This window comes from Lissotriton helveticus, chromosome 10 (genome assembly GCF_964261635.1).
Source record: "Lissotriton helveticus chromosome 10, aLisHel1.1, whole genome shotgun sequence".
Lineage (NCBI taxonomy): Eukaryota > Metazoa > Chordata > Amphibia > Caudata > Salamandridae > Lissotriton > Lissotriton helveticus.
This window is the reverse complement of record NC_136071.1, coordinates 82,428,653-82,455,316: the sequence shown is the minus strand read 5'-3', so window position 1 is coordinate 82,455,316 and position 26,664 is coordinate 82,428,653. Positions and strand designations below refer to the sequence as shown.

Sequence of the window (26,664 nt, the reverse complement as noted above, 5' to 3'; positions counted from 1 at the left end):
GGCCCTCCCTAGACTACTGTACCAATTACAGAACCATCCATACAGAGTGGACCCACAGTGGTTCCGGCGTGTGAACTCCCTATTAGGCCGGTTTTTGTGGGCTGGGGGTGCTTCTAGGGTGGCACTGCGGACCTGCTTTTTGTCCACGTACTGTGGAGGCCTCGCGACGTCTGACATATTGTCCTATTATCAAGCCTCTCATTTGCTGGTCTTGAATGAGTGGTGGTACGGTGGCCGCGATGACCCAGCGTATGCCCTGGAACATTTTCTGATGGGTGATGCCACGCTCCATACCCTCTTGTATTCAGCGGGGCGGCGGAAGTCGCTGCCGCATGCGACACAAGTGGTCTTCCTGATTTGGAGGCAGGCACTACGTCGAATGGGTTGGTGGGGACGGCTGACGGCCGAAACTCCGCTGTGGCATAACGGGCGGCTCCCGGCGCTGGCTTCTTTGCAAGGGTTTGGTGGCTGGGACTCCATAGGGATCTCGTCGCTTGGTCACGTACTTACCGGAACTACCCTTAAGTCCTTTGAAGTGCTCAGCGGTGAGTTTGCGATGCCCAAGACCCAGTTTTTTAAGTACCTACAGCTTCGTCATGCGCTGGCGCCGAGCCTAGTGGAGCTGGACCAGCTTCCAGACTTCAGCCCCGTCGAGGCTAAGCTGTTCATGGGTGACCTTGGGGATAAAAAAGTCTCGAAAATCTACCAATCGCTGGTCACTCACTGCTCCTCTTCTCTGGTGTCGTTGAAGGCCGCCTGGGAGGTGGATGTTGGACCGCTGGATGAGGATGATTGGAGAGAGGCGCTGGAATCCCCCCGGGGTGCGGCTATTGCAGTGCGGTTGAGATTCATACAATTTAAATACCTACATCGGGCCTATTACACCAGGGAGAGACTGTGGAGGGCGGGCCTTATTGCTTCCCCGGATTGCCTGCGCTGTGGGGCCGAGAGGGGCACATTGGTGCATACTGTGTGGTCGTGTGTGGGCCTGGTCCGGTTCTGGGGTGGGGTGTGGGACTGCCTGTCGGAGGTGCTGGGGTGGGAGCTACCTCGTACACCTAGGTTGGGTCTTCTTCATGTCCTCGAACAAGTGGGTGGTAACGTCTATAAGCGCCATCTCCTTCTGTTGGGCCTTGTTGTGGCCAAGAGAGACCTGGCGAGGGCCTGGAAGAGTGACCGTGCCCCCCCACTTGGCGCCTGGAAGGCGGGCTTAGACTTCCTCATGGGGCTGGAAAAGCCGGTATTTGAGGCCAGGGGCTGCCCTCGGAAACATTACAAGATCTGGAAGCGGTGGGCAGACTACAGAGACCTGACATTAGATCCTCCCACTGTAACGGATGATGGTCTGCCTGATGACTGAATGCCTCGGGGCCAAGATAGCTCCAAGACACCTGGCGTGTTTTCTCTTGTCTTCTGCAGCTAATTGTGATCACGTGCATCGGGTTAGGGTGGGATAAGGGGTGGGTAGTTGGTACTGTTGGGATTGTGGGGGGGGTTACAGGGGCGGGTAGGGGTTAATCGAAAGTTTGAGCCATACGTATTTTCTACTGTACTTTGCATCTTGTCGTGTTCCCCTGCTCTTGGGGTGCTGTACACTTGATCTGCTTGAACTTTTAATAAATACGGTTTTGAAAAAAAAAAAATACTCAGAACTCTATCAAGCACAACATTGTGTTCAATTATATTTCTGCCACTAATCAGGATGTAATTCTGAAACGCTTGTACACCCTTGACACCCTAAATAATGAATCTATAAGTTTCTGAAAAACACTAGCGGCAGAAGCTAGTCCAAATGGTAGTCTAAAAAATTTAAAGGTGCCAAAGAGTGTAACAAACGTTGTCAAGTCTTGTGATTCAGATGTAAGGGCTACCTGATGGTATGCTGACTTGAGATCAATGATGAAAAAGAAGGTAGCATTACCAATTGCCAATAGCATTTCCTGAATCTTAGGCAAGGGCTGGCAATCCACTATGATGTTCTTGTTGCGTGACCTTTCAAGTCAGCATATTTTTTTTTTTTAACACAATTTGTTGATGACTTCGTCACATCACATAGCGTAAAGGGTGTTCAACAGAGACAGTCTTTTCTCTTTTCGTTACATATGTTACCATACAGTTGTCATATACAGTTCCTGTGTAGTTTACCCTGTGTAATATAGTAGTCCTGGGATCTGCACTCTATTAGCATTAGTAACAATAAAGCAGTATATTACCAACATGAGCCACATCAAAATTAAAACTGTGCATAAATACCGGTAACAAAACTGAACCTGTCCATTCCCTCCCCCCTCCCACCCCTCCCACTCCGACTCCTGGTTGTTTTTACTCCAGTGGTCTGTGACGATCAAAGTAACTCACTGTAGCTGTATTGCTCCAAGAGCTGACGTGTTCCAGGGCTGGAAAGTGTTAGTCCGGGTCTCAGGACCAAGGGGCTAGAGGCTCCATTACATCTTTGTGTACTATGGGGTCAGTGCGGTCTATGGGGGTGACAAATCAAGTGATTCCAGCTCAATCAGCATAGCCTCCCAATCAATTGAGATGGGTTGTTTCCTCAGCCCTCTCTCCTCCTCTCTACAAAGGGCAGCACCCTCCGCCCTCCCCCAATGAAGCATGTCCGTCTGCCATATGGACACTGTCTGACATCTTGGGGACTTCCTCTTCACGGTGAGGGCTATCACTGCAAGGATAAGTGCTAGATCTAAGAACTTTAACCATACCTTTTGTATCTTTGAGCGCCTCCGGTGGCTTATGAGGCAATTGAGGACTTCATCCGGGACTGGGAGTTGTGTAACTACGTTCAGTGAGTTGCAGAGTCTTTCTTCTCCAATAATCTCTGAAGCAAGTCTTCTCCAATAATCTCTGAAGTCCTATAGACTTGGATGCCTAGATATTTGAAGGTGGTGGGAGTCACTGGTATAGCATGTGAAGAAACCCTGCCTCATCTTCTCTACAGCGGGGGCAGCAGTGGGCGGAATCCGGAAACATGCGATGGATCCGCTGGGGCGTAAGGTACGATCTATGAAGGACCATTGACTGGATACATTTTAATTTCGCGTTACACGATACCTTTTTGGGGTGTTCTAACATATATGTCCATACCTTGTCAGTAATTTCCACGTGAGAGTCCTCGGACCATTGTGCTCTAAGAGATGCGAGTGCAATTGCTGCATGTGCCCTAACTCCTGTGTATAACCACTGCACCAGGTGTCCTCCAGGTCCCATATAATACAGAAGATGTACCAGGTTGTGTTGTGAGGGTTCCTCCCTCTGTGGGGCCCAGGTAGTCCTTATGTAACGTGTCACAGTAGCATGCAATAAGAATAATGACGGTGCTCCCGTGGCCTGTAAAAAGGAGTCATGATCTAGTATGATGCCATCACCAAAGAATGCGCCCACGTCCTCCACCCCAATATCTGTACAGTCCCATATCCTTGACTTCGATAGTCTTCCCTGTGGTGTGGGGATCCAGAGGAGGGGGATATTTGTGGCGTAAGGGGTTGCTGAGGCGGTGTACAATAGGGCCTACCTCCAGCATTGTAGGGCGGTCCTAAGTAGGGATGGGTAATCTGGAGGGATCTTAGCCCTCGGTAATAGCAAGGAATGTAATTCGCCCCGATCAATCCTCTGCGGTGTGAACCCAATCTCCTGTAAGTTTCTCCCTGCCGTCCAATATGATAGCCATTGGAGCTTGCTGGTGTAGTAGTAGCTTCGAAAATTAGGGACTCCCAAGCCGCCACTGGGTGTCTCTAGTTTGAGTTTCCAAAGGCTTATTCGTCTTCGACCAGCCCCCCAAATGAGTGTAATCAACATAGCATTCAGTGTGTTAAAAATAGACTGTGGAAGAACTACAGATATGTTTACAAAATAATATAATAGGCGAGGCAGCATCACCATTTTTGATACGGTAACCCTGCCCATTACCGATAGTGGCAACGAGGACCAGAAGGCCACACTAGCTTGGAGGGCCGTTATGGCCCGGACTATATTGCCCTCAATCTGGTCCGTCTGTGTCCTATAGACTTGGATGCCTAGATATTTGAAGGTGGTGGGAGTCACTGGTATTGTATAGTTGCCAAACTGTATGTGGGTTGGATGCTGCGATTGCCGGAAGAAATAAGTAGTCGATTTCTCTGTGTTTATAGCCAATCCCAATAGGTGATCAAAAGTGGCAAAGATGCTGGGGAGAGGGGCATTGTCAGCTGTCAGGTCCCATAAATACAGCAGTATGTCATCTGCATAGATGGATATTAAGTGGTGTATCCCATCAATGGGAATGCCGAGCTGGGCCGCTGAGCCTCTGAGGGCTAACACTAATGGCTCCAGTGCGAGCACAAATAACAAAGGGGATAGAGGGCATCCCTGCCTTGTGCCCCTATAGATATTGTATTGATCCGAGATGTAATGGCCGGTGCGTGCCCTGGCCGTGGGAGATGTATATAATAAATGAACCCATTTAATATACATGTCCGGGAACCCAAATCGTCACAGTGTCATGAACATAAAATCCCAAGAAAGGGAGTCAAAGGCCTGCTTAAGATCCAGTGCTATGCATCCTGCATCCTGGTATTCCCAAGGGGTGGCCTGCATTACATAATGTAACCTTCTAGTGTTTAGTAAAGTATGTAACTTTCTAGTGTTTAGTGAAGTACTGCGATTCGGTACGAACCCGCATTGATCCCCATGGATTAGCATATTAAGGTGTGGTTGTATGCGATTAGCAAGAGCCTTACTTAAAATTTTGTATTCAGTGGACAGGAAGTAGAGGGGCCTGTAATTAGATAGCTCTAAGTTATCTCAACCTGGCTTGGGTATCGATGTAACCAATGCTTGCATGATGGACTCTGGCAGGTGACCAGTCTCAAAGCCTACCTTATAGACAGATTCTAGTGTGGGTACCAAGGTCTCTGAGTAGGTATGGTAAAACTCGACTGGGAGTCCATCAATTTGCGATTCAAACCCTTAATTGCAGCACGGATTTCATTTTGAGTTATAGGGCCATCTATGTCCTTTTTCACTGCATCAGGGACCACTGGAAAAGGAATGTCCTGTAAAAACTCTTTTATAGAAGGTCCTTCCACAGGAGTGGGGGGCTCATAGAGTGTTGCTAGCAGCTAGATGTTCATAAAAGGCTGCATTGATTTCGTTTTGTGTATGAACTATATGGCCTGCACGGGTACGGATTTTGGTTATGACTGGCGGGTCTGGCCTATCCCTAACTATGCGGGCTAGCAGTGCACCTGACCTGTCTGCGTCCGTGTGTTTTCATTGGAGAAATGCACTATGGTCTATTGTCCACAATGTCTCTAACGTTTCAGCATGGTCTATGGGGGCAGACTGTAGTGCTCCCCGTTTGTCTGGGTCAGATATTGCTTACCGTTCCAGTGTGTTTAGGCACTGTTCTATGCTTTTTCAAGTCAGCACATAAACGCAAATTTCCATCCTTTTTCTTGGCCAAAACTATAGCCGAAACCCATTGAGAAGAATCAACAGATTGATTTATACCGGTATTGCATATTACATTCAATAGCGTTTTCAATTGATCTCTAACACTAAGCGGAACAGGTCTAAACTTGTGCCTCACAGGAACAGCATTAGATTTGAGCTTTATGTCATGAACTACACCTTTAATGCAACTTACTCTATTCTCAAATATGCTTTTATGCCTAATAAGTATATCATTGATCTCACAAGTATATTTAACTTTAGATAAATCAATTGAGGCAATAGGTAACTCACCCAAAACAAGTGGTTGATCATTTCCTGGCTTTAAAATGATACCCGTTCTAGCCAAATCATTCCAGCCAACTACATTGCTACCATTTTCTGCAACATACATTTTTGTGAGTACGTTTGTGTTCAAGAACACTTAGCTGCTCAACAACATAACCCAACATCACAATGTCTTGTCCTTCAAAGGATTTCGGATGAACATCAGTGTGCAACAGTGACTTTTTAACTGTTTATCATGATATGAAACATCAGACAGAATAGTAATGGGCGAACGAGAGTCCGCCATTATTTCCAATTTTGTTTCGCCAATAAGTGCTTCACCTAATCGAGCCTTGAAAAAAGAACAATTTATATCATCACTAGCAGCCTGTCCCGACCTTGTCCGGGTGCAACAGGCTTCCCCGACCCCCGCCCGCCCCGACGTTGTGCAGCAGCCCGGGCCCCCGCCCGGCCCGTCCCCCGCCTGCCCCGACCCCCGCCTGCCCCGACCCTCGCCTGCCCCGACATGGGTCCCCTTACCTGAGCCGCCGCTCCTCCCGCCTGTCCGCTGCTCCTCACGTCAACGCTCCTCCTCCGCGCCATGTCCGCCGCTCCCTTACCTGAGCCGCCGCTCCTCCAGCCTGTCCGCTGCTCGCACCGCCGCTGGCCTGTCCGCTGCTCCTCACGTCACCGCTCCTCCCCCGCGCCATGTCCGCCGCTCCTCGTCGCGCTCCTGGACGCCGCTCCTCCCCGCGCTCCTGACGTGAGCACGCACATCGCGGCCGGCGCTACTTCGGAGGGACTAATTTTTTTTTTACTGTACATTTTTTAAATCAAGTTTTGTTTTAAAATTTATATAGCCTATAACCATCTACACACCCTGACGATTCCAACGGTGTATCGGGTGTATGGATTGGCGCTGTGGTACCCGAGTTTACCCGCCTCAAAGGCTGAAAGTTCTTCCTTTATTATAGTAGTATAGATTCACAATTAACACAAGGTTACTGATTAATTCTTCTTGAAAATCCTCAGATGTTGACTCCAATGCATTAACCCCAAATGTTGAATTGGCTGCTATACCAGAAGATCAGCAGACACTTTGAAAAGGACTCAGTTTTTTACATTTGGTACATCTGCAGTTGACGGCAGGGCAACTTGGTTTATATCCAATATGTGGCTTGGACTCAGTTTTCTAGAATTAGTTGAGTTCACTTTTCCTTTTGCCGCATCACTTTGCCAACTTTTAGTAGAAATGGCACACACCAGATCATGGCTGAAGTCTGAATCTGTTATAACTTTACTGGATATTGAAGATCGCTCGATACTTATAGAAATATCAATTGCCTCAGCATGTGTGGGATTCCTGCAAGCAAGTAACCATTCCTGTATTTTCTTGCTGGAGCAATGAAGCACATATTGGTTACGTAAATATAGACCCATGATCATACCAATGTGCACTTGGAAGCCAGAATGCACAAACTGGATAAGTATTCCTCAATTGTGCCTTTCAATCATGATGTTTGGTTGATCAGAAAACCTTTTCTCTAACCTCTTGAGTGCTTCAGTGTATTCATCCCAAGGCATGAACTGTCCTGCAGGAGGGTCACACTCAGGAATGTTATCGAAAATTTCTTGGCAAGCATCACCAAGCAATCCAAATAGTAAAGCTATTTTCCTTTCATTAGAGTACTTCTTCCCATCAATAGCCACAGTGTAGTTTCAAATGATCTGAACCATTGTCGCCACTTAAATACAGGCTTCCCATGATTTTAAAGAAAAGGTGCAATTTGCAAAGGATGCACCGAAGAAGCTATGTGACAAAAACACAAAAAGCTAAATAAGAATTGAAAGCCTTTAAATAGTTAAGTTACCCACCTTGAGAATAATACAAAGTGAATAATAAACTTTCACTGAGGAATGCAAGTTCCAGTAATATACACGAGTAGCAGAAAGATTTCTCGTTTTTTTTCTTTACCCGCCCTAAAGATTATAGTGATGGCCATGGTGCTCTCGCGCCTCGATTACGGGAACATCATTTACAACGGCGCTCCAGCTTACGCCATTCGCCGTCTGCAGCTAGTGCAGAACCAGGCTGCCCGCCTGATTCATGGCCTGCCTAAATACCACCGAGCCACTCCCTTACTGCAGGCATTGCACTGGCTGCCGGTGAAAGAGCGTGCCTTGTTTAAACTTGGTTGCACCACCTTCCAGGCTAAAACAGGCACCGCCCCGGAATTCATTTGTTCTGCCATCACCCCCTACATTCCTGGACGAGAGCTTAGGTCCACTCATCAGGCTCTGCTAACTATCCCCCGCTTCAGTAAGAAAAAGACTGGTGGTACGAAATTTGCAGTACTTGCTCCTTCGTTTTGGAACTCCCTTCCTTCGGAACTCCGCATGTCATCTTCCTACATGGAATTCCGGAAGGGTCTCAAAACTTTTCTTTTCTCTCGAGCCTACAATGCTTAATCCCCCTCTGCTCCTGCCCGCTTCTCTCAATCCAACAGCGCCATGAAACCGCATGGTAAAAGTGCGCTATAGAAAAGTTTTTAAATTCAAATTCAAATTCAGAAGAAGAGATATCCCAAAACAGTGATTAAAAACGCCCCAGAATCCTCTATAATACCAATGCTTGGAAAATTATGCAGTTAGCATCAATTTGTTGAATGTAAATAACCAAACAAGGATGGGGGCACGCATAGAAAGAGGACGTGGGAGTGTTATTACCTGATGGGGAAATCAGCGCGGTTGCTAGGATACCGACTGACAAAAAATATCAAATGAGGAACACCTGAACGTAAGAGCATCGGTACTGATAAGAAAAAACAAGCATTTGCAATGCAATCGGTCTCGCCTTTGGGACCTTATATGTATTTAGCTATGCAACATATTAGCCTGGGTGCTGAAACATCTACTGTTCTTAAACATGGAGGGAAAGTAAGCATCAAACTGTGTAACACATGGAGAGAAATATTGCCTTTCAGCTGGAAATGGTATAGTCCAAAGCTCTGTTTTTATTATAAAATCAGGGCCTTCGGTGGTCATATCACAGAAAATACAAGATTTGAAAAAAGTATTATTGTGTACTGGTGCTTGTGGAAGTCAATTTCTATGGATTGGAATCTAGAGAATGCTAAAGTGATTTTGGTATTTTACTGACCTCTGCTGGTCGTTTTCTATCAAGAAAGTTAAATGGAGGCATTTGCCAGAAATTTTTTAAAAAAGAAAGTCCCTCAGCAGAATCGAATTCTGGTATTTTACTGACCTCTACTGGTTGTTTTCTATCAAGACAGTCAAATAGAAGCAGTTGAACAGAAAAAAAGTCCCTAAGCAAGGCAAAAGCAGACAAGTCCTAGGACGGAGCTCCAGAACCCACAAAGTACATACAGATATAAGTATATACTAAAGTATATACAAGAGGTCTCGAATGCTAGACCTAAACAGGAACTTAAAGGTGCCAGCTAGCGCCTCTCGCGCACTTAATTGGGGCAGCTTCTCAAGAACAGAATGGCTCCAAAAGCATAAAATCAATCACAGAAAGAAGCTCTAGCCTTTAGAAACAGGAAAATAATGTTCCCTGATGCAGCACACAAGGCAAAGTTCGATTCCTCGGTGGACTGATGAGTTGAAAATATTTGGGTTAGTTCCCACAACTCGTTGCTGAATAATGGTGCATTCCAAGAGGATAGAAAGACGCTTGTCCCAGCTGTGTCTTCACAATGTTTATTGAACATGCAAACATCGAACCCACAAAGAGTCAGGAAAGCCGATGCAACTGCTGCCATCCAGATCAGCCGTCCAAGAAGGAATGCCAACCGAACAAACAGCACGCACCATGGCAACCAAGCCCAACTGTGTTAATTCATAAGTACACAACAAAGTGAACATATCATAAGTAAACATTTCAAATAATATATAAATGGAGCAGCACATTTAGACTACTTCTACCAGAAGGGCGCTGGGCAAGTTTCCAATCTGAGATACGCGTTAGCAATCCAACCACACCTTCCTCACACAAGACCTCCGACTCCGCAGTTCACCCACTATAGAGGCAGACTACATCACAATGGCAAAACATATCATCAAGACGAGTTGGATCTGGCCTGCAAGCGAATCCCTGGAAACATCTGGAGGACAGTCTAGATTATCGCCAGTGTTCCACGCCCATTGAAATGTAAATGTAAATGTAGCCGTACTTTTAAAGCGCACTGATACTCCTGAGTGTCCTGGCGCTGTACTCATACCGCTAGGGAACCCTTCCTGGTTTTTCCCTGTGAAATGTCCACTCCTGGGCATCCCCAGGGTGCAACCAGGCATCCCTAGCGCTGTAGGGGACCGTTGTGGAGACTAAGCAAGCTATTGCCAAGAGTTGCAGCGTGGGACCCATGCTTAGAGTAGGCACCGAAGCGAGAAATCAGGTCCGAGGAATTATGAGCCCAAGATCCGCCGAGACCAGCCAAGGCAGGAATTGAACCCAGGTCCCGGGCCAGACCTCTGCATCAGGGTCTGCCGCTCTAACCATTGAGCCACACTTCTCCACTCCACACTTCTCCACTTGTAAATAGTAGACTAGGTAGTACACTGATGCCACTAACATTACATAACATGGGCAAGGCAGCATTTCTTCCCATTTACAGGGCCAGGAAGTGAATTCAAAGGCAATACAGCCTTTTCAGGGATCTGCTTCTAATGAAAGAAAAAAGTGGTGATGTGCTGCAGCTATGCCACACACATTCAGATTGACTTACATCGAATAATGAGAATCGTAATAACATAGGGCCCAATTCTGAATCAGAATTACTGACACAACATTCTGTTTCAGCAATTCTCATTGGTAACCCTTTCAACCAATCAGTGCAGCATAATGTGTTCCCACTATTTTGACTGCCTGCGAGCTGTCAGAAAAGGAGTGGGTAGCCGGCTCATCCTTGGACGGTGTCTTCTAACCTGCTTTCAGAGTAGATTATTGTGCTGTTGCAAAATAAATTCTGCTCCATGTGTGGACCAAAAAGAGCAAATTGTTCCCATTTAGCATTTCGGTAAGCTATTTTATAACACTAACATAACATAAAATAACATAACATAACACGTGGCCTTGTATATCCTCAACAAGTTGCATTCACAACTTCCCTGTTTTCACATGCTCCTATATGAAGCGTCATTGCAATAGTTGACCAGTCCTGTTCACAGCTCAGCGGATGTGGTTAGATTTGATACTAAAAAGATACCCACCTTCTGTGGATTGCAGATCAGCAGAACCTGAGATATGACTTCCGGGGGGAGTAAAGGATTAAACGGGGGTAGCTCGGAGCTTGATGGTGGCTGCAACTTTATTCTCATCACCTGCGAAGGAAAAGTGGTAAAACATGACAAAAGAATTACACTTGGTACATATGAGCTGAGGGTAGTATTGGGGCAGCTCGTAGGATGAGAGAAAGGATGATCACCAGGTGGAGAACACTGATTGTGAGCACATGCAATACTGTTTCGTCTCTGGGTGCAATAACCTTTGACTTCCTCAGGGCTGGAATATCAAAATATATATGTCTACAAATCCATCTTATAATCACAAATGCCTTAATTGGCATAGTGGTTGTGTGATACGTGTGCTCCCCATTACGTGAGTCACCAAAGAGGACCATAAGAAATTATAAATTCAAAACATAAATAAAAAAAGGCGTAAAAGGCAAAATGCTGATAGGAAAATATACATGTAAAAAATACACATTCCAGCCCTGAGGAAGTTGAGGGTTATTGTACCCAGAGACGAAACACGTGTTGGCTGGTGTTTGAAGATTCACCAATGAAAGAAACGACTGAATAAATTGACGACTGTCGTATTGACTTTGTGGACTTACAGTATTGCATGTGCTCAGAGTCACTGTTCTCCTTATGTTCTAATAAGGGTGTGGGCTGACATCCCTCCTCTGGAGCACTGCAGTAATTTTACATTTATAAATACATTTTCATACACTGTGTTCTCTGTGCACCCTAATTCCCTTATTCAACCTTTTTTGATTTAATGATCACCAGGTAACTCAAAGGTTGTATTGCTAGAGGTGCAAAGAACCTCTAGGGGCATTGGCTGAATACTGCAAGCACAGTACTGATCATTGCCAGTGGTGTTCCTAAGGGACATTGCTAGAGTTGGGATTTTGAGTGTTTGAATAATGTCCAGGAAAGGGCAGGGAAGTTTGGAGATCCCTGGTGGTGGCCTGCAGGGGAATGTTATGTGTGGTTTCTGCTGAAGGTGAATGACAGGATTGTAGGAAGGAGTGTAGCAGTACTCATGGACAACTGCTACACTGAGCGCAAATGAGTATCTGACCTTGAGGTATTAAAAGGGTCATTTCTGGAGGGGTTTTTGGGGTATTATGTGGAAAAACTGCATCGGGGAGCACCGCTATAAGGTATTACCGATTCAAAGAGTAAGTTACTTCTCCAAGATTCTACACAGACACCGTAAGACCTAACCTATCTACACCACAAGTTTCTGAATGCAATGAGCTCTCATGAGCACTACCATCTTCAAAATGTGGGTCTCATTGGAGGAGCAGTGTAAGAGGTTAACATAACAGGTCACTGCTGGAGTGAGGCAAGGGTACTGCCCAACGCTCACAATTGGATTATTGGAGGCTATAGGTATACCCTGGTCATATACGAAGGAATGCCTGCGGTTCGGTAGAGGAGGGAAGGGGACGGAAAAGTTTGTACCAGTATTTAAAGGAAAGATTAGATGACTGTGCCAATTGGATAGTGCACACACATATTTTATAGATGGGTTTAAGGCACTCTCAGGGACCATTTATTAAGTGTTAGGAGGATGTAGTCACAGATGGCACTATGTTAGTGTAAATAAAATTGGCACTGAGCATGTCTCGAGATAGTAAGGTCAGAAGGGGTGAAACCACCAACGAATACACCTTTTTCAAGATGAATGAGACTCAGGTACCTTGATAGCAAGTAAGGTCTTTGGAGATTCTGCTTAGAGTCAGGTGGGTATTCTTGTATTGATGCCACCATTTCCCAATGTTGCTATTTTGCTATAGGCTCTTTGACTTACTAGTGATTTCTGCGGGTTGGATGTCGGCGGCAAAAACTCCTTTGTTGTTCTACGATCCCTGGTGTGATTGTAGGCTCAATGTCCAGAGTTGGACATCAAACTTACTATTCTCTTGGAAAGAAGAGATATTGGGTGGAATAGCCCACCCACCTTGCTCTTCTCCAGTTGGTTGGGTCTTTGCTCACCAGACCTGCTCTCCTCCTCAGGTTGTTGTTGATTCATGAAACCTTGTGAAGAGAGATTTGGTTCCTCTCATTTGTTTCGCATCACCCAAAGTGCTGTTTATGATTTCTCCGAGAAGATCTGATTTCACATATCATTTCCAATTAGCGTTACCTGGAAGCTCTTGGGTGCCCAATGTTTCCCCAAATCCTTCCTGCTTTGGTGAAGGATTCTGTGTACCAGAAACCTTCCCCAAAGCAGGAAAAAGAACTGGGGTATTCCTCTTTTAGGTTTTCCTCTCTCTTTCTAGCTCTCTAGAAGAATGCACTGCTCACTCCTTTAATGATATACAGATGTCTTGTTTTCTGAATCAGGCATGAGTATTTCTTTTTCACTTTTCTGGAATTACCCATGGTATCCAATCTTGGGGAGTGCTCTACATCTGCTTTCCTGTCTCTAGATTCGCAATCTGAGTTGCATTCTCAATTTTTGAGCAACTGCTTCTTTCCCTGGTTTACACCACTTTGCACTTCAAGGTGCTAGGGACACTAATTTTCATAGATGGCGCACCTCAAGCCCGGTCTGCCCCACTGCTTCTTCCAGTTCAGTTTTGTCTCTGATTTATTAGAGTCAATTATGCTGTAATTAAAGCAAGGGAGTAGGGAGACTTCATTTCTCCCCCTCTTTCCAGTTAGCTGCTCCCCTTTTATAATTAGACTAAGAAAAGATCACTTGGTGTGTTTCCTGTAGTTTTTAGTTGTCTTATATTCGTCTATTGTTTGTTGGGATGAACAGGTGTGTCCACTCCAAATTCTGACATCTGTGGTCTCACCCACCTCACTGTTTGCCCGGGTCAGCTTACCTTGTCTGAGCACGTCAGCCCACGGATGAGACCTCAATTTGCAGGGGCTGCTTCGAACACTGGTGCTACTGTGCTTCCTTGTCTTGGGCCGAGTCGGTGTTTTGATGCACTTTTGCCCACCATTTTTGCGGATAGACTCAATTTATGGAAAACAAGTTTATATTCTGTTGATGCTGCCCAGCAGTGGAGCTGATCATTCTCAATGCGCCTCAGTGTCGATGGAGATTTGCAGTAGGACATGCAGCACTCTCTCAAGTTAACTCATAATGTTGGTCAAAATGGTGTTTGAAGGATGGCCCCTGTAGCTCTCTCCTTATTTGAGGACATGTCTTCTATGTGGATTATGGTGACCTGATGAGGTGTTTCCTGCCTCCTGGGACAGAGAGAAACTCATTTCCACTATTCAACACCTTCTTAAGAGGCCTCATAGCTGAGATTATCTCTCCCACTCTGAAATAATATCAGAGGGTCGCCGCCTTTGTAGTGGTCACCAGTGGTGCCTTGATCCTTCCAGAACCTACGTGGACAGATGGCTTGGGACTAAACCCTCAGTGTGAATGACAGTCTCCGTCGCTTGGGGTTGTCATGGGGACTATGGCCAGAGAGTAGTAAGGGGCTTTTTCTGCAGCGTTGCAGAAGGGTCATTGTTATATGGAAGCAGCGGTGTAATAATAAGGCTGGAGGTGTGTGCTAGGTATACTGAGGCATTGACACTGGCAATGTTGGAGAGGTGAGAAGGGTATTCTGGGTCATGTGGGCAAGGGAGCTGAGTACTCAGTGGAGTCACTGATGGTGGGTGGGGTGTAACACATACCCAGAGTGTCGCTGAAGGAGGGCTGTGGTCGATACTCTGCTGTCGCTATTGGGAGTGTTTTGTGGATGTCTGTGGTTACTGCTGGAGGGGTGTGGAAGAATACAGAAGAGAACTCAGTGTGACTGCAGGGGCAAAAACTCACAGGAGTCTTTACTGGCGAGAGCACAATGGGGAGTGGCAGATGCTGTGTGGTCACTGCAGGACCGAGGAATGAAAAACTTCTTCGAGCTGTTGACGAGTAATTTGGGGGTCACTGCAGGAGTGGAATGGCAGGATACTCTGAGATCACGTCTGGTGGGCTGCAGGGGATGGAATAGATATTCAGGGATCACTGCTGATAGGGTGTGGTGGATTTGCATTGGGTCATTGCTGGAGGGCTGTGAAAGATACCCATATAGTCACTAAGGGTGGGGGGTGGCATATTGTGACTGCTGAAGGGCTCCGGAGGATAAATATTGGGTCACACTTGAAGGGATTCAAGAGGGGCACTTTAGGGCCTGCACTGGAGGGCTGCGAAGAATATTCATAAAGGCCAGTGCTGAAGTGGTCAAGAAGGCACTCTGAAGTCACTGCTGAGGATGACACAGATACTTTATGCATCACTGCTAAAGATTTGTTGCAGATACTCATGGGTTTTACTACTGGACATAGGGCCGCTACTGGCTCCAGTGGGGTGGTAGATGCGCACTGGCACTATTCGTGGTCGAGGTGCAGGAGAGCCGTATGGAGTAGCTGCTGGAGGAGTTTTAGAGATATTCACATGGGTCACGGCGGGAGCACCTCAAGATAACGTGGGTCAATGCATGCGCTTGATAACTGCAATCACTCATTAACAAAGGGCATTTGGTGCTACCTTTTCTAGAGCGGAGAACACTCTACATTACAGCCCCCACTCCACCCTGGATGCTCACCTTGGGAACTGCAGCCTGGAACATGATGTGTTGGGTAGGCTCTGGCGCCGTACTCAGTACGGAGAGTACTAAAATCATCACATCGGGTCGGTCAGGGGCCGTCTCTGAAGACACGTGCAACATGACCTTCAGGCCATTGTGATCGTACACAGTGACCGGGACAATGCTACCTGCAGAAGAAAAAACATGCAACATGAGAAGCAGTGGGACCATCTCCTCCATTATGAGGCCAGAAGAGAATAGGTGTAGACACCAACCCATGACAAAGACTACTGCCTTTGCCATCATCCCAGCACATACTATTGCCTCTGTCATCATCCCAGCACATACTACTGCCTCTGCATCATCCCGGCACATACTACTGCCTCTGCATCATCCCGGCACATACTACTGCCTCTGCCATCATCCCGGCACATACTACTGCCTTTGCCATCATCCTGGCACATACTACTGCCTCTGCCATCATCCCAGCACATGCTACTGCCTCTGCCATCAGCCCGGCACATGCTACTGCCTCTGCCATCAGCCCGGCACATACTACTGCCTACTAACTGTCGGTTGTGTGTAGGCCACTAAAACCCCAGCACTCTCGTCAGCATTTGTTTTCTATTTTAAATAAATGGACTGGATAATGTTTTGCTAATCAAAAAGGGTTAACTGCATTGTTGTTAGTTGCCTGCACCCTGCTTCTCTACGTAAAGGTACAGGAGGACGGTGCATGTCGACTTTTGTGTTCCGCTCTCTTGCACCAATAGAAAGGGGAGAGAACTCAGTGTTATTCCGGTGATTAATGGTTCCAGTTTTGCAGAACCAAAATCAAAAGGCCTTGGAGTGTTATGTGGCAGACATTTTTTTAGAGCAAATATCCCATGAATTGAGATTTTGCTTAGTGAGTGGCCTTTGTACCCATTCCAAACTTAAGACTGGTCAGAAAGGAAGCAACACCGGAAGTAGGCTGGCTTACTTCCAGTCCTTGTCTTCTATAATGTTTTCTATTTATTGTATGTATATATAGAATTACAGATGGGTAGTCTCAGCCGCGGTCCATGCAGGTAACAGCGGTGGGGAAGTGGGGCCAGGTAAGGGGGATTTCGAGGGACGATGCAGAGGGAAAATTAAATAGATAAATAATGAATTTTCCCTCTGTATCATCCCTTGAAATCCCCATTGCCTGGCCCCACCGCCCCACCGCTGTTAACTGCATGGACTGCGGCTGGGTAGTCCTCAGCAACGGGGTTGGTTTCCATCAATTGGTTCCAGTTGTTTTCATAGACAATCCGAGTAAAGCTCTACAGTGTCTCTTGGAACACAAATGTGTCAAACAGCCCTTAGTAGATGGGTAGCCATCTGCAGCTTTAGGTTGAAAATGCTGCTCTCTCCCACAGAGTCCTTCCTTTCATTAGCTGACTCTCAAAAACCAGCAATTCAAATTGCGAGGAGGTTTTTAGGGGGCAAGCAAAACAGATGCTTAGCGGTCTGTGGACCTCCACCCAACCCTCATTAGGTCTGGCCTTGGCAAGTGTGCATTTTTTTTTATTATTGCATTTTTTGCTATCATATGTAATATGCGAACATTTTGCCAAACATATAATAATAAAGGAGTGGGACAACAGCCCTGACATTGATGTGCACTCCTTTTCAGACGGCTGTGCACATGTGATCAGGAGAAAAATGCTGTCACACTCGGTCATCCATGGTGTATGATGTGGTGGGTGGAAGCAAAATGTGAATGGCAGTTGCACAGAGCAATGGACAAATGAAGTGACTACAAGACCTTGAATTAATGCATGCTTGAAAGTATTGTTATTATGATTTTTTTTACATAAAATGAGACTTTCGAGCTAGCCAAAGCTGTCACTAGGCTATATCTAAAAAAGACTGCCCTCCTTCCACTGTCCCCCACCTACATCCGGGATTTCTTCCCACTACTTTCAAGAGCATGCTGCTGCTTCTACCAGAGCAAAAACGAGTCCGCAGCAGACATGGTGGGTTCATCAGCATCTCTGTCAGGGTCACAGGTCATTAGTTGACTTGGCAGAGATCTGCAACATCCCTTGGAGGGAGGCCTGGAAGGTGGTGAGAGGTAATGTGACTGCTTCCTGAAGAGACATACAGACCCCAGGCAGGTTGGGGATGACGAAGAGGCCACGTTCAACACTCACCAATATGGCTTATTCAACACTCGCCATACCACCAGTATGGCTCAGTCAACACTCACCATACCACCAATATGGCGTATTCAATACTCGCCATACCACCAGTATGGCTCAGTCAACACTCACCATACCACCAATATGGCGTATTCAATACTCGCCATACACCAATATGGCTTGTTCAACCCTTGCCATACTAACAGTATTGCTGAGTCAACACTCACCAGACCACCAATATGGCTCAGTCAACCCTCACCATACCACCAATATGGCCTAGTCAACACTCTCCACCAGTATGGCTCAGTCAACACTCGCCATATCACCAATATGGCTCAGTCAACCCTCGCCATACCACCAATATGGCTCAGTCAACACTCGCCGTGCCACCAATACAGCTGATTCAACACTCGCCATACCACCAATTTGGCTGATTCAACACTCTCCATATCACCAATATGGCTCAGTCAACACTCGCCATACCACCAATATGGCTCAGACAACACTCGCCATATCACCAATATGGCTGATTCAACACTCGCCATACCACCAATATAGCTGATTTAACACTCACCATACCACCAATATGGCTCAGTCAACACTCTTCACCAGTATGGCTCAGTCAACACTCGCCATATCACCAATATGGCTCAGTCAACCCTCACCATACCACCAATAGTGCTCAGTCAACACTCTCCACCAGTATAGCTCAGACAACACTCGCCATATCACCAATATGGCTCAGTCAACCCTCGCCAAACCACCAATGTGGCTCAGTCAGCACTCGCTGTGCCACCAATACAGCTGATTCAACACTCGCCATACCACCAATTTGGCTGATTCAACACTCTCCATATCACCAATATGGCTCAGTCAACACTCGCCATACCACCAATATGGCTCAGACAACACTCGCCATATCACCAATATGGCTGATTCAACACTCGCCATACCACCAATATGGCTCGGTCAACACTTGCCATACCGCCCGTTCACTTAAGGCTCTGGAGATCCATATGACTCAGGGCGGGGGAGGGGAGGGTCTATGAAAGATTGACGCTATGCCACATTCAAGCGCTGCAACGCCACAACAGTAAACAACCAATTGGCTGTTCACAGTTGTGATGTTTCTGAAGGGATTAATTAAGAAAAAGATTATTTGTTTCCAATCATGGCTATGACTAGGAGCCCAAAGCAACAAATGTATTCATGGACTTGCCCCTTCCAGTTTCTACTCTTCGATTTTTGTTTACATTCTGTTTCTTTATTTGATCTCTTCAAATTAGCCTGCTTGTTCTTTGTCCCAGTTCATCTCCCCACCTGCATGATGAATGCTGTTTTCATTGTTTTTTTTATTTATTTATCTAAATTCACAATGTTGTTTCTCTTCTTGTATTTCATTCATGATATGTCTTGTATCAACTACTTCTTGAGTAGTTGATTTGGCGAAAGAGCTACATAAATACAGTATAATAAATATGGAAATGTATTTATAAGGGGCAATGTATGAACGCTTCAATGACACCGTAATGAATCTTGCCTTACATCCTAAAGTTTGCAACACTTGCTGAGCTAAGATGATAATCAAAGACACCTCACTTAAGTAATATTTCTACTCCCTCGATGCACTTCTGCATGATTGGAACAGCACAGGATCTCACTTACTAGGTCGGATGGACTCTAACCGGATGAAGAGGCTGTCCAGGGAGGCACCGAGGGAGGTAGGCGATGGCAGTGCAGGTACCGGCACCTGTTGAAGAGGTCCCTTTGGAGTCCCCGCACAAGAAGAGTTCTTTTCAAAATGGGGCTGCATCTCCATATTAGGACCCGGCAGGTCAAGTGGGGACAGTCTATCCCCAGAAAATTGTCTAAAAAACAGAAAAATGCAAGGTAAAAATGAGAAATTAAAAAGACCCATGAGTTTGCCTGAAAACTACTTTTATCTCCCGCGTTCACACACAACCATGTCATAGTCAGTGTATTGTTCCGATGGGGAGTCCAGGCACTTCTCTTAAGGAATAAATGCACTTTATGGGATCTTACCAACATACTCATACTTTCAGGAAAGATAGCAGCTACTTACCTGTATAAATAGTTTCCCACCTTAGTTATGGATTCACTTGGTATGCATATTTATTAGATTCAGTTGTTGGTAGAAAATGTGCAAATTGTTTTCCACAAATACTTTTCATGGCAGGTAACAAAGTGCATGTTTGTAAGAAGATCCTAATATGATGTGGGCCCTTCAACCTTGGCATCTGTGGCACTAAGTCAACCCTCATTGCAGATCGGGAATGGGGTATTGCACTTTTTGATTGAAACTTTTAGCTATTCTGTGGCTCTGCTGATGTTTTTATTGCTAATTATTTTAGTAGTCACAGCACATCCTCACTGACAACAGCTGATTCCATGTACCTATTTCCTAAAGAGTGGATCACGAAAACCTATGTTTTTAAAACTCTCAAATGTCATCCAGAGGAAAGGCCAAATACATGGCATTACAGGGACACAGATCAGATGATGTACACATATACATTTATGTTCCATGAACAAAGAACTCGCGCAGACCCAGCTTACGTTAGTCAGCACATATATTCCAGTTCTTTTTCTCTCCACCCTCTACCTTGCCCAAGGCACTGTCCTCATTGAAGTCTTGAAGACTGAAGAGATAAAAAGGTTCCGAATGTGCCATAAACTTTAGGTTTAAGTAAGATTATGTCCTCAAAAATTACCGGTTCCCTGAAACGAGGCAGCGCATCAAAGAGCTATCTAAGACATAGTTTACTTAGTGTAATGCTCACACCCTACATGTTAGAAATCAGTTCCTCACTTGGATAGAATGTTGCTTCAATGTTTGTGGTTCTCTGTGGGCTTCAGTATGTTTTCCAAGATGTTGGGAAAGTGTCCTCTTGTAAACATGATAGAATAAACTAACAGTGGGATGTAAGGACCAAAGCAAACACAAGGAGATGATGGACGGAACGCTGAAACTTTTGAGACACTCACCCCCAGTCACAGATCTGGGTTGAATCCATCGTTGTTCTTTAGCTCACTGCGCCACCCCAGTCCAGACCCAGCTATATGCAAATCAGTCTTGACCCGGTGCCTCATGGGAGCAGTCCAGCCCGAACTGCCAAGCCAGGTTTTCCCTGGACCGGAAACAAGCATCCTGGGACCGGTTTCGGGCTAACAGCCCTCATCAGCCAGGCTTGCTTAAATCCAGTGGCAAATTGAGCAAGGGACCCACGTCTAGGCATACCCTGCCAACTTAGGGCGAACAAAGCAAACACAAGGAGAAGATGGATGGAGCGCTGAAGCTTTTCAGACACTCACCCCCAGTCACAGATGTAAGGACCAGCCTGAAACAGTAGTGGCCTGCTGACATGTGATGGTACAAGTTGTGAGAGGAGGCTTTTTGTCAGCTCAAGACTGCAGAATGTGATGAGATGAGATCACGTGTTTTGGATCCTTTCAGAAGAACCTGTCATTTACGAAGTTCTGGCTTTTTTTTGCAGGCCATGATATATGGATCATCGAATCCGATCCCCTTCGGTTTCGTTCGTGGGTGTAACTGGGCTAAGGAACCAATCCAGTTGACCTAAGTCAGATCGGACCCTCGCCATGAAAGATTGATGAACTCTAGTTCATTATAATTGATTTGTTCTAATTTCAAGAGCATATACTTGCTTGCGTTCTATACTAAAACTTTCTGAGAAACGGAAATGTGTACTTTTTATATAAGCATACACAAGCTTGGAAATACATTAAAAAAGGCACCCTCCAGGACAGCATCTCACTTGTATTTACAAGCCAAGAACCTTGGGAATTTCCACCTCATGTAATTTTTTCTTATTAACTTTTTACCCATTTCACATCTTTTCTAATTTTTTTACACTATCATTGTTTTCTTCTATTACACAAAGTATAACACTCTATCCATTCATTTTCCTGACTACAGTTTATGTGTCATACAGATTTCCCCAGCTGCAGCCTTGTCTGCCTGAAAAGAGTGAACTTTTTGGGTCCCAAACTAACTCATCTTTAACTCTTTTTTCACTGTTACAGCATAAACACCCTCTCTGTGTGCAAGTGAGAGGTCATCCTCTCACACAACACTGTGCTTTCCGAACTGCAGGTGCTTTTATGTTACTCTTTGTTCTCTCACACTAGCCACACCATAAAGAGCTGACCCTGCCACTATTTTCGCCTTGGTAAATGATGAAGTTGCTCTGCCTTCTTTCCTATCTTTCGCATGAGCTCAAGCCAGGTCAGAGTCCACGTGCTAGTCTAGAACAAAGCCTGACTCTACCAGAATGATGTTTCCTTACATCCATTCTTCCTTGTGTGGGTCATAATATATTTCTGCAGGTGCTGTTGTGTAACAAAGTCTGAACATTTAGTTGTATATTACAGTCATGGCTGACAAACTTGACGCTGTCGAGGTGGTCCCGGCCAGGATCTTCACGGCAGACATATTGGGTGTGCTGGAGTGCTGTGACGCGCTCTAGTGGCGTACATAAGGGGGCGGGCATGCCTCCGCGCAGCGGACGCGACCAGCGGACGCGCCGGATCTGTGCCGAAGTCGTGCCAGAGTCCTGCCCGTCTGCGCCCGTCCGCGCTCGATCGGGGTCAGGGGCCAGGTCTTCTGGTCGGCGACAGGTATTTTCATCTAAAGATCTGTTAGATCTGGATACGGGCAGGCAGTTTTTAGACCCTACTATTGTGACTAGATTATATGACCTGAATATTCTCCAACCTTGCAGGGGTCGTTCGGGACCAGCCCCTTCCTCTTTTTTTTAAAATATATTTTTATTGCAAAATTAGAAACCACAGGATACAAACAATCAACCAGTGCACTCGCGACATCCCCCCGTCCACTAAGAAGTCCAAACCATACACAGCCATTCAGCCCGCATCCCGGGGGCCGGGCGGCTGTCATTACATTTAATAGGAAAAGCACGGTGCACGTCCCACGGGGACCATGGTCGAAAAGTCGTTGTACGTATCTGCTTTTATCCCCCCCCCCACAACAACATCTCCGTCAGCCATCCCAGAGGTAAACAGTGACACCGCTCAGATCGGGGCCTGCCCTAGGTGCTATCGTTCTTTCCCGCCTGGCTACTCCCTCCAGCCCTTTCATACTCCACCCTGTACCAACCATCCTAGTAGAGTCAAAGCACCCAGGCGGCTACCATCCAGTGGCTTCCGTCCCACCCCGAACCCTCATGAACCAGTCCCCCCCAAGGCCCCCCCCCCCTGGCAACTGCTGGGCGTACGCCTCGTCCTGTCGAGTTAGATGGAACCACCACAGTGCGGAAGATAGCACTTCTGTGTTCGCCCCGTGGTGTCCACCGGTTTAGTTCTCCCCATCCTCGTCGTCCACAAAAGAATCACGCAAGGCCTGCACCACTAGCTCCCATGCACGCGCCGCTTCCAAAACTTTCTCATTCCCCATCTTAACAGCCTGCCGCATCCGGAGCACACTCTCACAGGCAGACCACTGCAGCAATTCATTCTTCCATCTACGCAGCGAGGGCCCCCCCCTGGACTTCCAATGCCACGATATCTCCCTCTGCGCCAATATCAGACCCAGATCAAGGAACTTGCTCGTCACCTTGGTGCGTTTAGTGTGCGGGAACCAGAGCAGCAGGCACGCCGCCATGTCGAATTCCACCTCCCTATCTGTCACTGCATTCAGGAGTCCCCCTACCTCCGCCCAATAGGTCCCCAATTGCGGGCACTTCCAAAACAAATGATCCATGTCCGCTCCCAGAGACGAACACCGTGGGCATCGAGCATCCGGCACCTGGAAGTACCGCTGTAATTTCTCTGGAGTTAAATAGGCCCTATGAAGCACATAGAAATGCACTTGCTGAAAGCGCGCATTTCTCGTGCCCTTCCACGTGCGCCGCAGGATGTGTCCCCAAGCCGTATCCGGTATGTGCCGGCCCACACTCTCCTCCCATTTAGCCTTGAGCCCCAGGAGTGGCTCCAGTCCCTCATTCAACATCCTAGTATGGAGGCATGTCACAGCTTTGACCGTGCCCGCTGCCATCACCACATATTGGCACGCCATAGTCGTCGTGGGTTCTACGAGCCCCCCCCTCCAGTGCTTCTGTATGGCAGCCACCACCGCCGCGTGCAGGAGGAACCCCCCGTCGGGCAGCCCGAACTGGTCCCGGAGCGCCTCGAACGGTGCCAAAGCCCCATCTATGTACAAGTCGCCTACCACCTGTAGTCCCGCCTCCTCCCAATCCAGCAACGGGGACCAATCTCCTCCGTGCGGCAAGGCCGTCAGCATGCCGATCGGGATCTCCGGCGCATAAGGCCGCGAAGCCCTCGCTCTCCGAAGGCTCCTCTGCCAACACAGCCGGAGCGTCCTTTCCTCCATAGTGAGCGCCCGCAGCTCAAGCCTCTGCTGCATGACAATATAGGACAGCACGTGGCGTCGTATCCCTCGGTCCCGGTCCTCCTCTGGACCCCGGAACACCCTAGCTACGTTCTGTGTAAGAACCTGCAGCTGCGCCGCTAGATAATACAGCTCGAAGTCAGGCACAGCCATGCCCCCTTCAACCTTAGGGCGGAGGAGCGTGTTCAGGGCCACTCTACGGCGGCCGTGCCCCCATAAGAAGCCAATAATCATCGATCTCAGGGGGAGCGCCACCATCTTCAAAAGGGCAATCCTACCCAGAACCGTCAGCGGGAGGGTCGACCAGAAAGACAAGCTGCCCCTCAGTGCCCGAACACAGCGTCCAATGTTGCCCTCCAAGAGGTCCGCAGTCGCGTGGTAGATGCGAACACCCAGATAGGTAAAACAAGATGGATCCCACACCACGCCCAAGTCGCCGCCAGGAACGGGCGAGCCCGCTCGCAGCGGGAACACACAAGTCTTCGCCCAATTGACCTTAAGGCCCGACAGCCGGCCGAACTCCGACAATAGCTCCATCGCACCTGTCAATGCCCGCGAGGTATCAGCCAGGTATAGGAGCAAGTCATCCGCATACAGCGATATATAATGCCACTGCCCGCCTCTCGCTATCCCCGCGTACCTGACACCCGACCTCGCATGGACCGCCAAAGGTTCCATCGCCAGAGCAAACAACAGGGGGGACAGAGAGCATCCCTGCCGCGTGCCCCTGCCCACCGGGTACGCCGCCGACACCAGGCCGCCCAAACGCACCCTCGCCGCCGCCGAAGCATACAAGACCCTCGTCCACCTGCGGAACCCCTCGCCCATGCCAAACCTCTCCAAAACTCCGTCCAGGAACGGCCATTCCAAGCTATCAAAGGCTTTCTCGATGTCCGCAGATAGGACCGTCTCGATGTCCACGGATAGGACCGCCGGGGCTCCCTCCTCGTCCAAGATGGCGTCCATTATCCCCACCAGGCGACGAATATTCAGCGCCGTGCTCCTCGTGGGTATGAACCCGGCCTGGTCCCTATGTACCAGGCCCGTCATATATGGGGCCAGTCTGGTGGCCAGTATGCGGCTCAGAATTTTATAATCCACCGTCAGCATGGATAGCGGGCGGTAAGACCTCACATCCGCAGCATCCCGGCCAGGCTTTAGGAGCGGCACTATCAAGGCCTCCCGCATGGACCCAGGCAATACCCCAGCCTCGAAGGCTTCAGCGTACACCACCAACAGCCTGGGCGCCAAACTGTCCGCATACCGCTGATAAAATTCAATCGGTAATCCGTCCACCCCGGGCGTTTTGTTGCGAGCCATATGCTTAATGGCCGCCCGTATTTCTGAGAGCGTGATCGGGCCGCCCAGTTCCTTCGCGTCCTCCTCATCTAGGACCGGAAGCTGCCTTGCCCCCAAGTATTCCGCAATGTCCTGGGCCCCCACTCCCAGCTGGCCCTGATACAGTTCCTCATAGTACCCCCTAAAACATTCCAATACCGCTGCTTGGGTGTATACCATCTCTCCCTGCGCAGTACGAATGCCGAGGATCGGGGAGCCCCTAAGTTCCGGATTAGCCAGTCTGGCCAAGAGGGTACCCACCTTGTCTCTTTCCGCATGCGCCCTGATGATATATTGCCTGTGATCATAGCTACGTAAACGTTCCGTCTCCGTGGCGACCACTTCTTTCGCTTCTAAGAGCTGGGCCTGTAAGTCCGGCCTAGCTGGCCTGCGGCGCTCCAAATCCCTCAACCTTTCTTCCGCGTTCATGAGGTCAGTCAACACAGCCGTGCGAGCATTTGAAAACCTACCCAAACACACTCCTCTCACCACCACTTTCATTGCATCCCATTCAGTGGACCTACTCGTGGCCGAGCCCTCATTCACTCCGAAATAGCTATCAATGCCTTGTCGAACCGCATCAGAGAACACAGGATCTTCAAGCGTTTCCGGCCGAAGCCGCCACGTTGGAATTACTGAACGCTCTCTCTGCCACTGAATGTGCACCAATAGGGGGTTATGATCTGAGATCGTTCTAGCCAAGTACTCCGCATGGGAGATCAGCGGGGCCAGGGATCCACTGCAGAGCACCGAATCAATCCTGACATGCAGGTCATGAAGAGCAGAGTAAAAGGAATAATCCCTGGTTTCCCTGTGCCGTTCCCTCCAGACATCCAGCAACCCCCACCTATCCTGCCAGTCCCTCCTGTGCGCGGCCAACCTGCGCACCGGAGAGTCCACCAGGGGGGGATGGGACCTATCCAGAACCACATCCGTGATCGAGTTAAAGTCCCCCCCTAGCACTATTGGGGCCGCCAGGAAAGAGGCCAAAGACCCCGAGAGGCTATCAAAATATCGAGCTTGATCAGCGTTCGGCGCATACACACAGCAGAAAACCACATCCCGTCCATATAACCTCCCCTCCACCGCCACAAACCTGCCATCCGGATCCACAGCTTGATTCAGTAATTGAAAGGGTATCCCCGCCCTCACCCAGATCAGCACCCCCCTGGCATACGCTGAGTAAGTGGTGCCAAACACCTGGCCCCTCCATCGTTTCTGCAAGGCAGTACACTCTTTCTTAGTA

The 26,664-nt window shown here is 47.8% G+C and overlaps 1 protein-coding gene across 3 annotated transcripts in view; it reads right to left on the bottom strand.

The window, feature by feature from the left end:
* GGA2 (golgi associated, gamma adaptin ear containing, ARF binding protein 2) overlaps positions 1–26,664 on the bottom strand; it is a 107,086-nt gene that overhangs the window by 11,638 nt on the left and 68,784 nt on the right. For all 3 annotated transcript variants that reach the window (XM_078664788.1, XM_078664789.1, XM_078664790.1), the window contains exons 14-16: positions 19,337–19,539; positions 15,522–15,691; positions 10,942–11,052 (exon numbers count right to left, since the gene is read on the bottom strand). In XM_078664788.1, the coding sequence (XP_078520914.1) occupies positions 10,942–11,052; positions 15,522–15,691; positions 19,337–19,539 (484 nt within the window). The remainder of the gene's footprint in view (positions 1–10,941; positions 11,053–15,521; positions 15,692–19,336; positions 19,540–26,664) is intronic.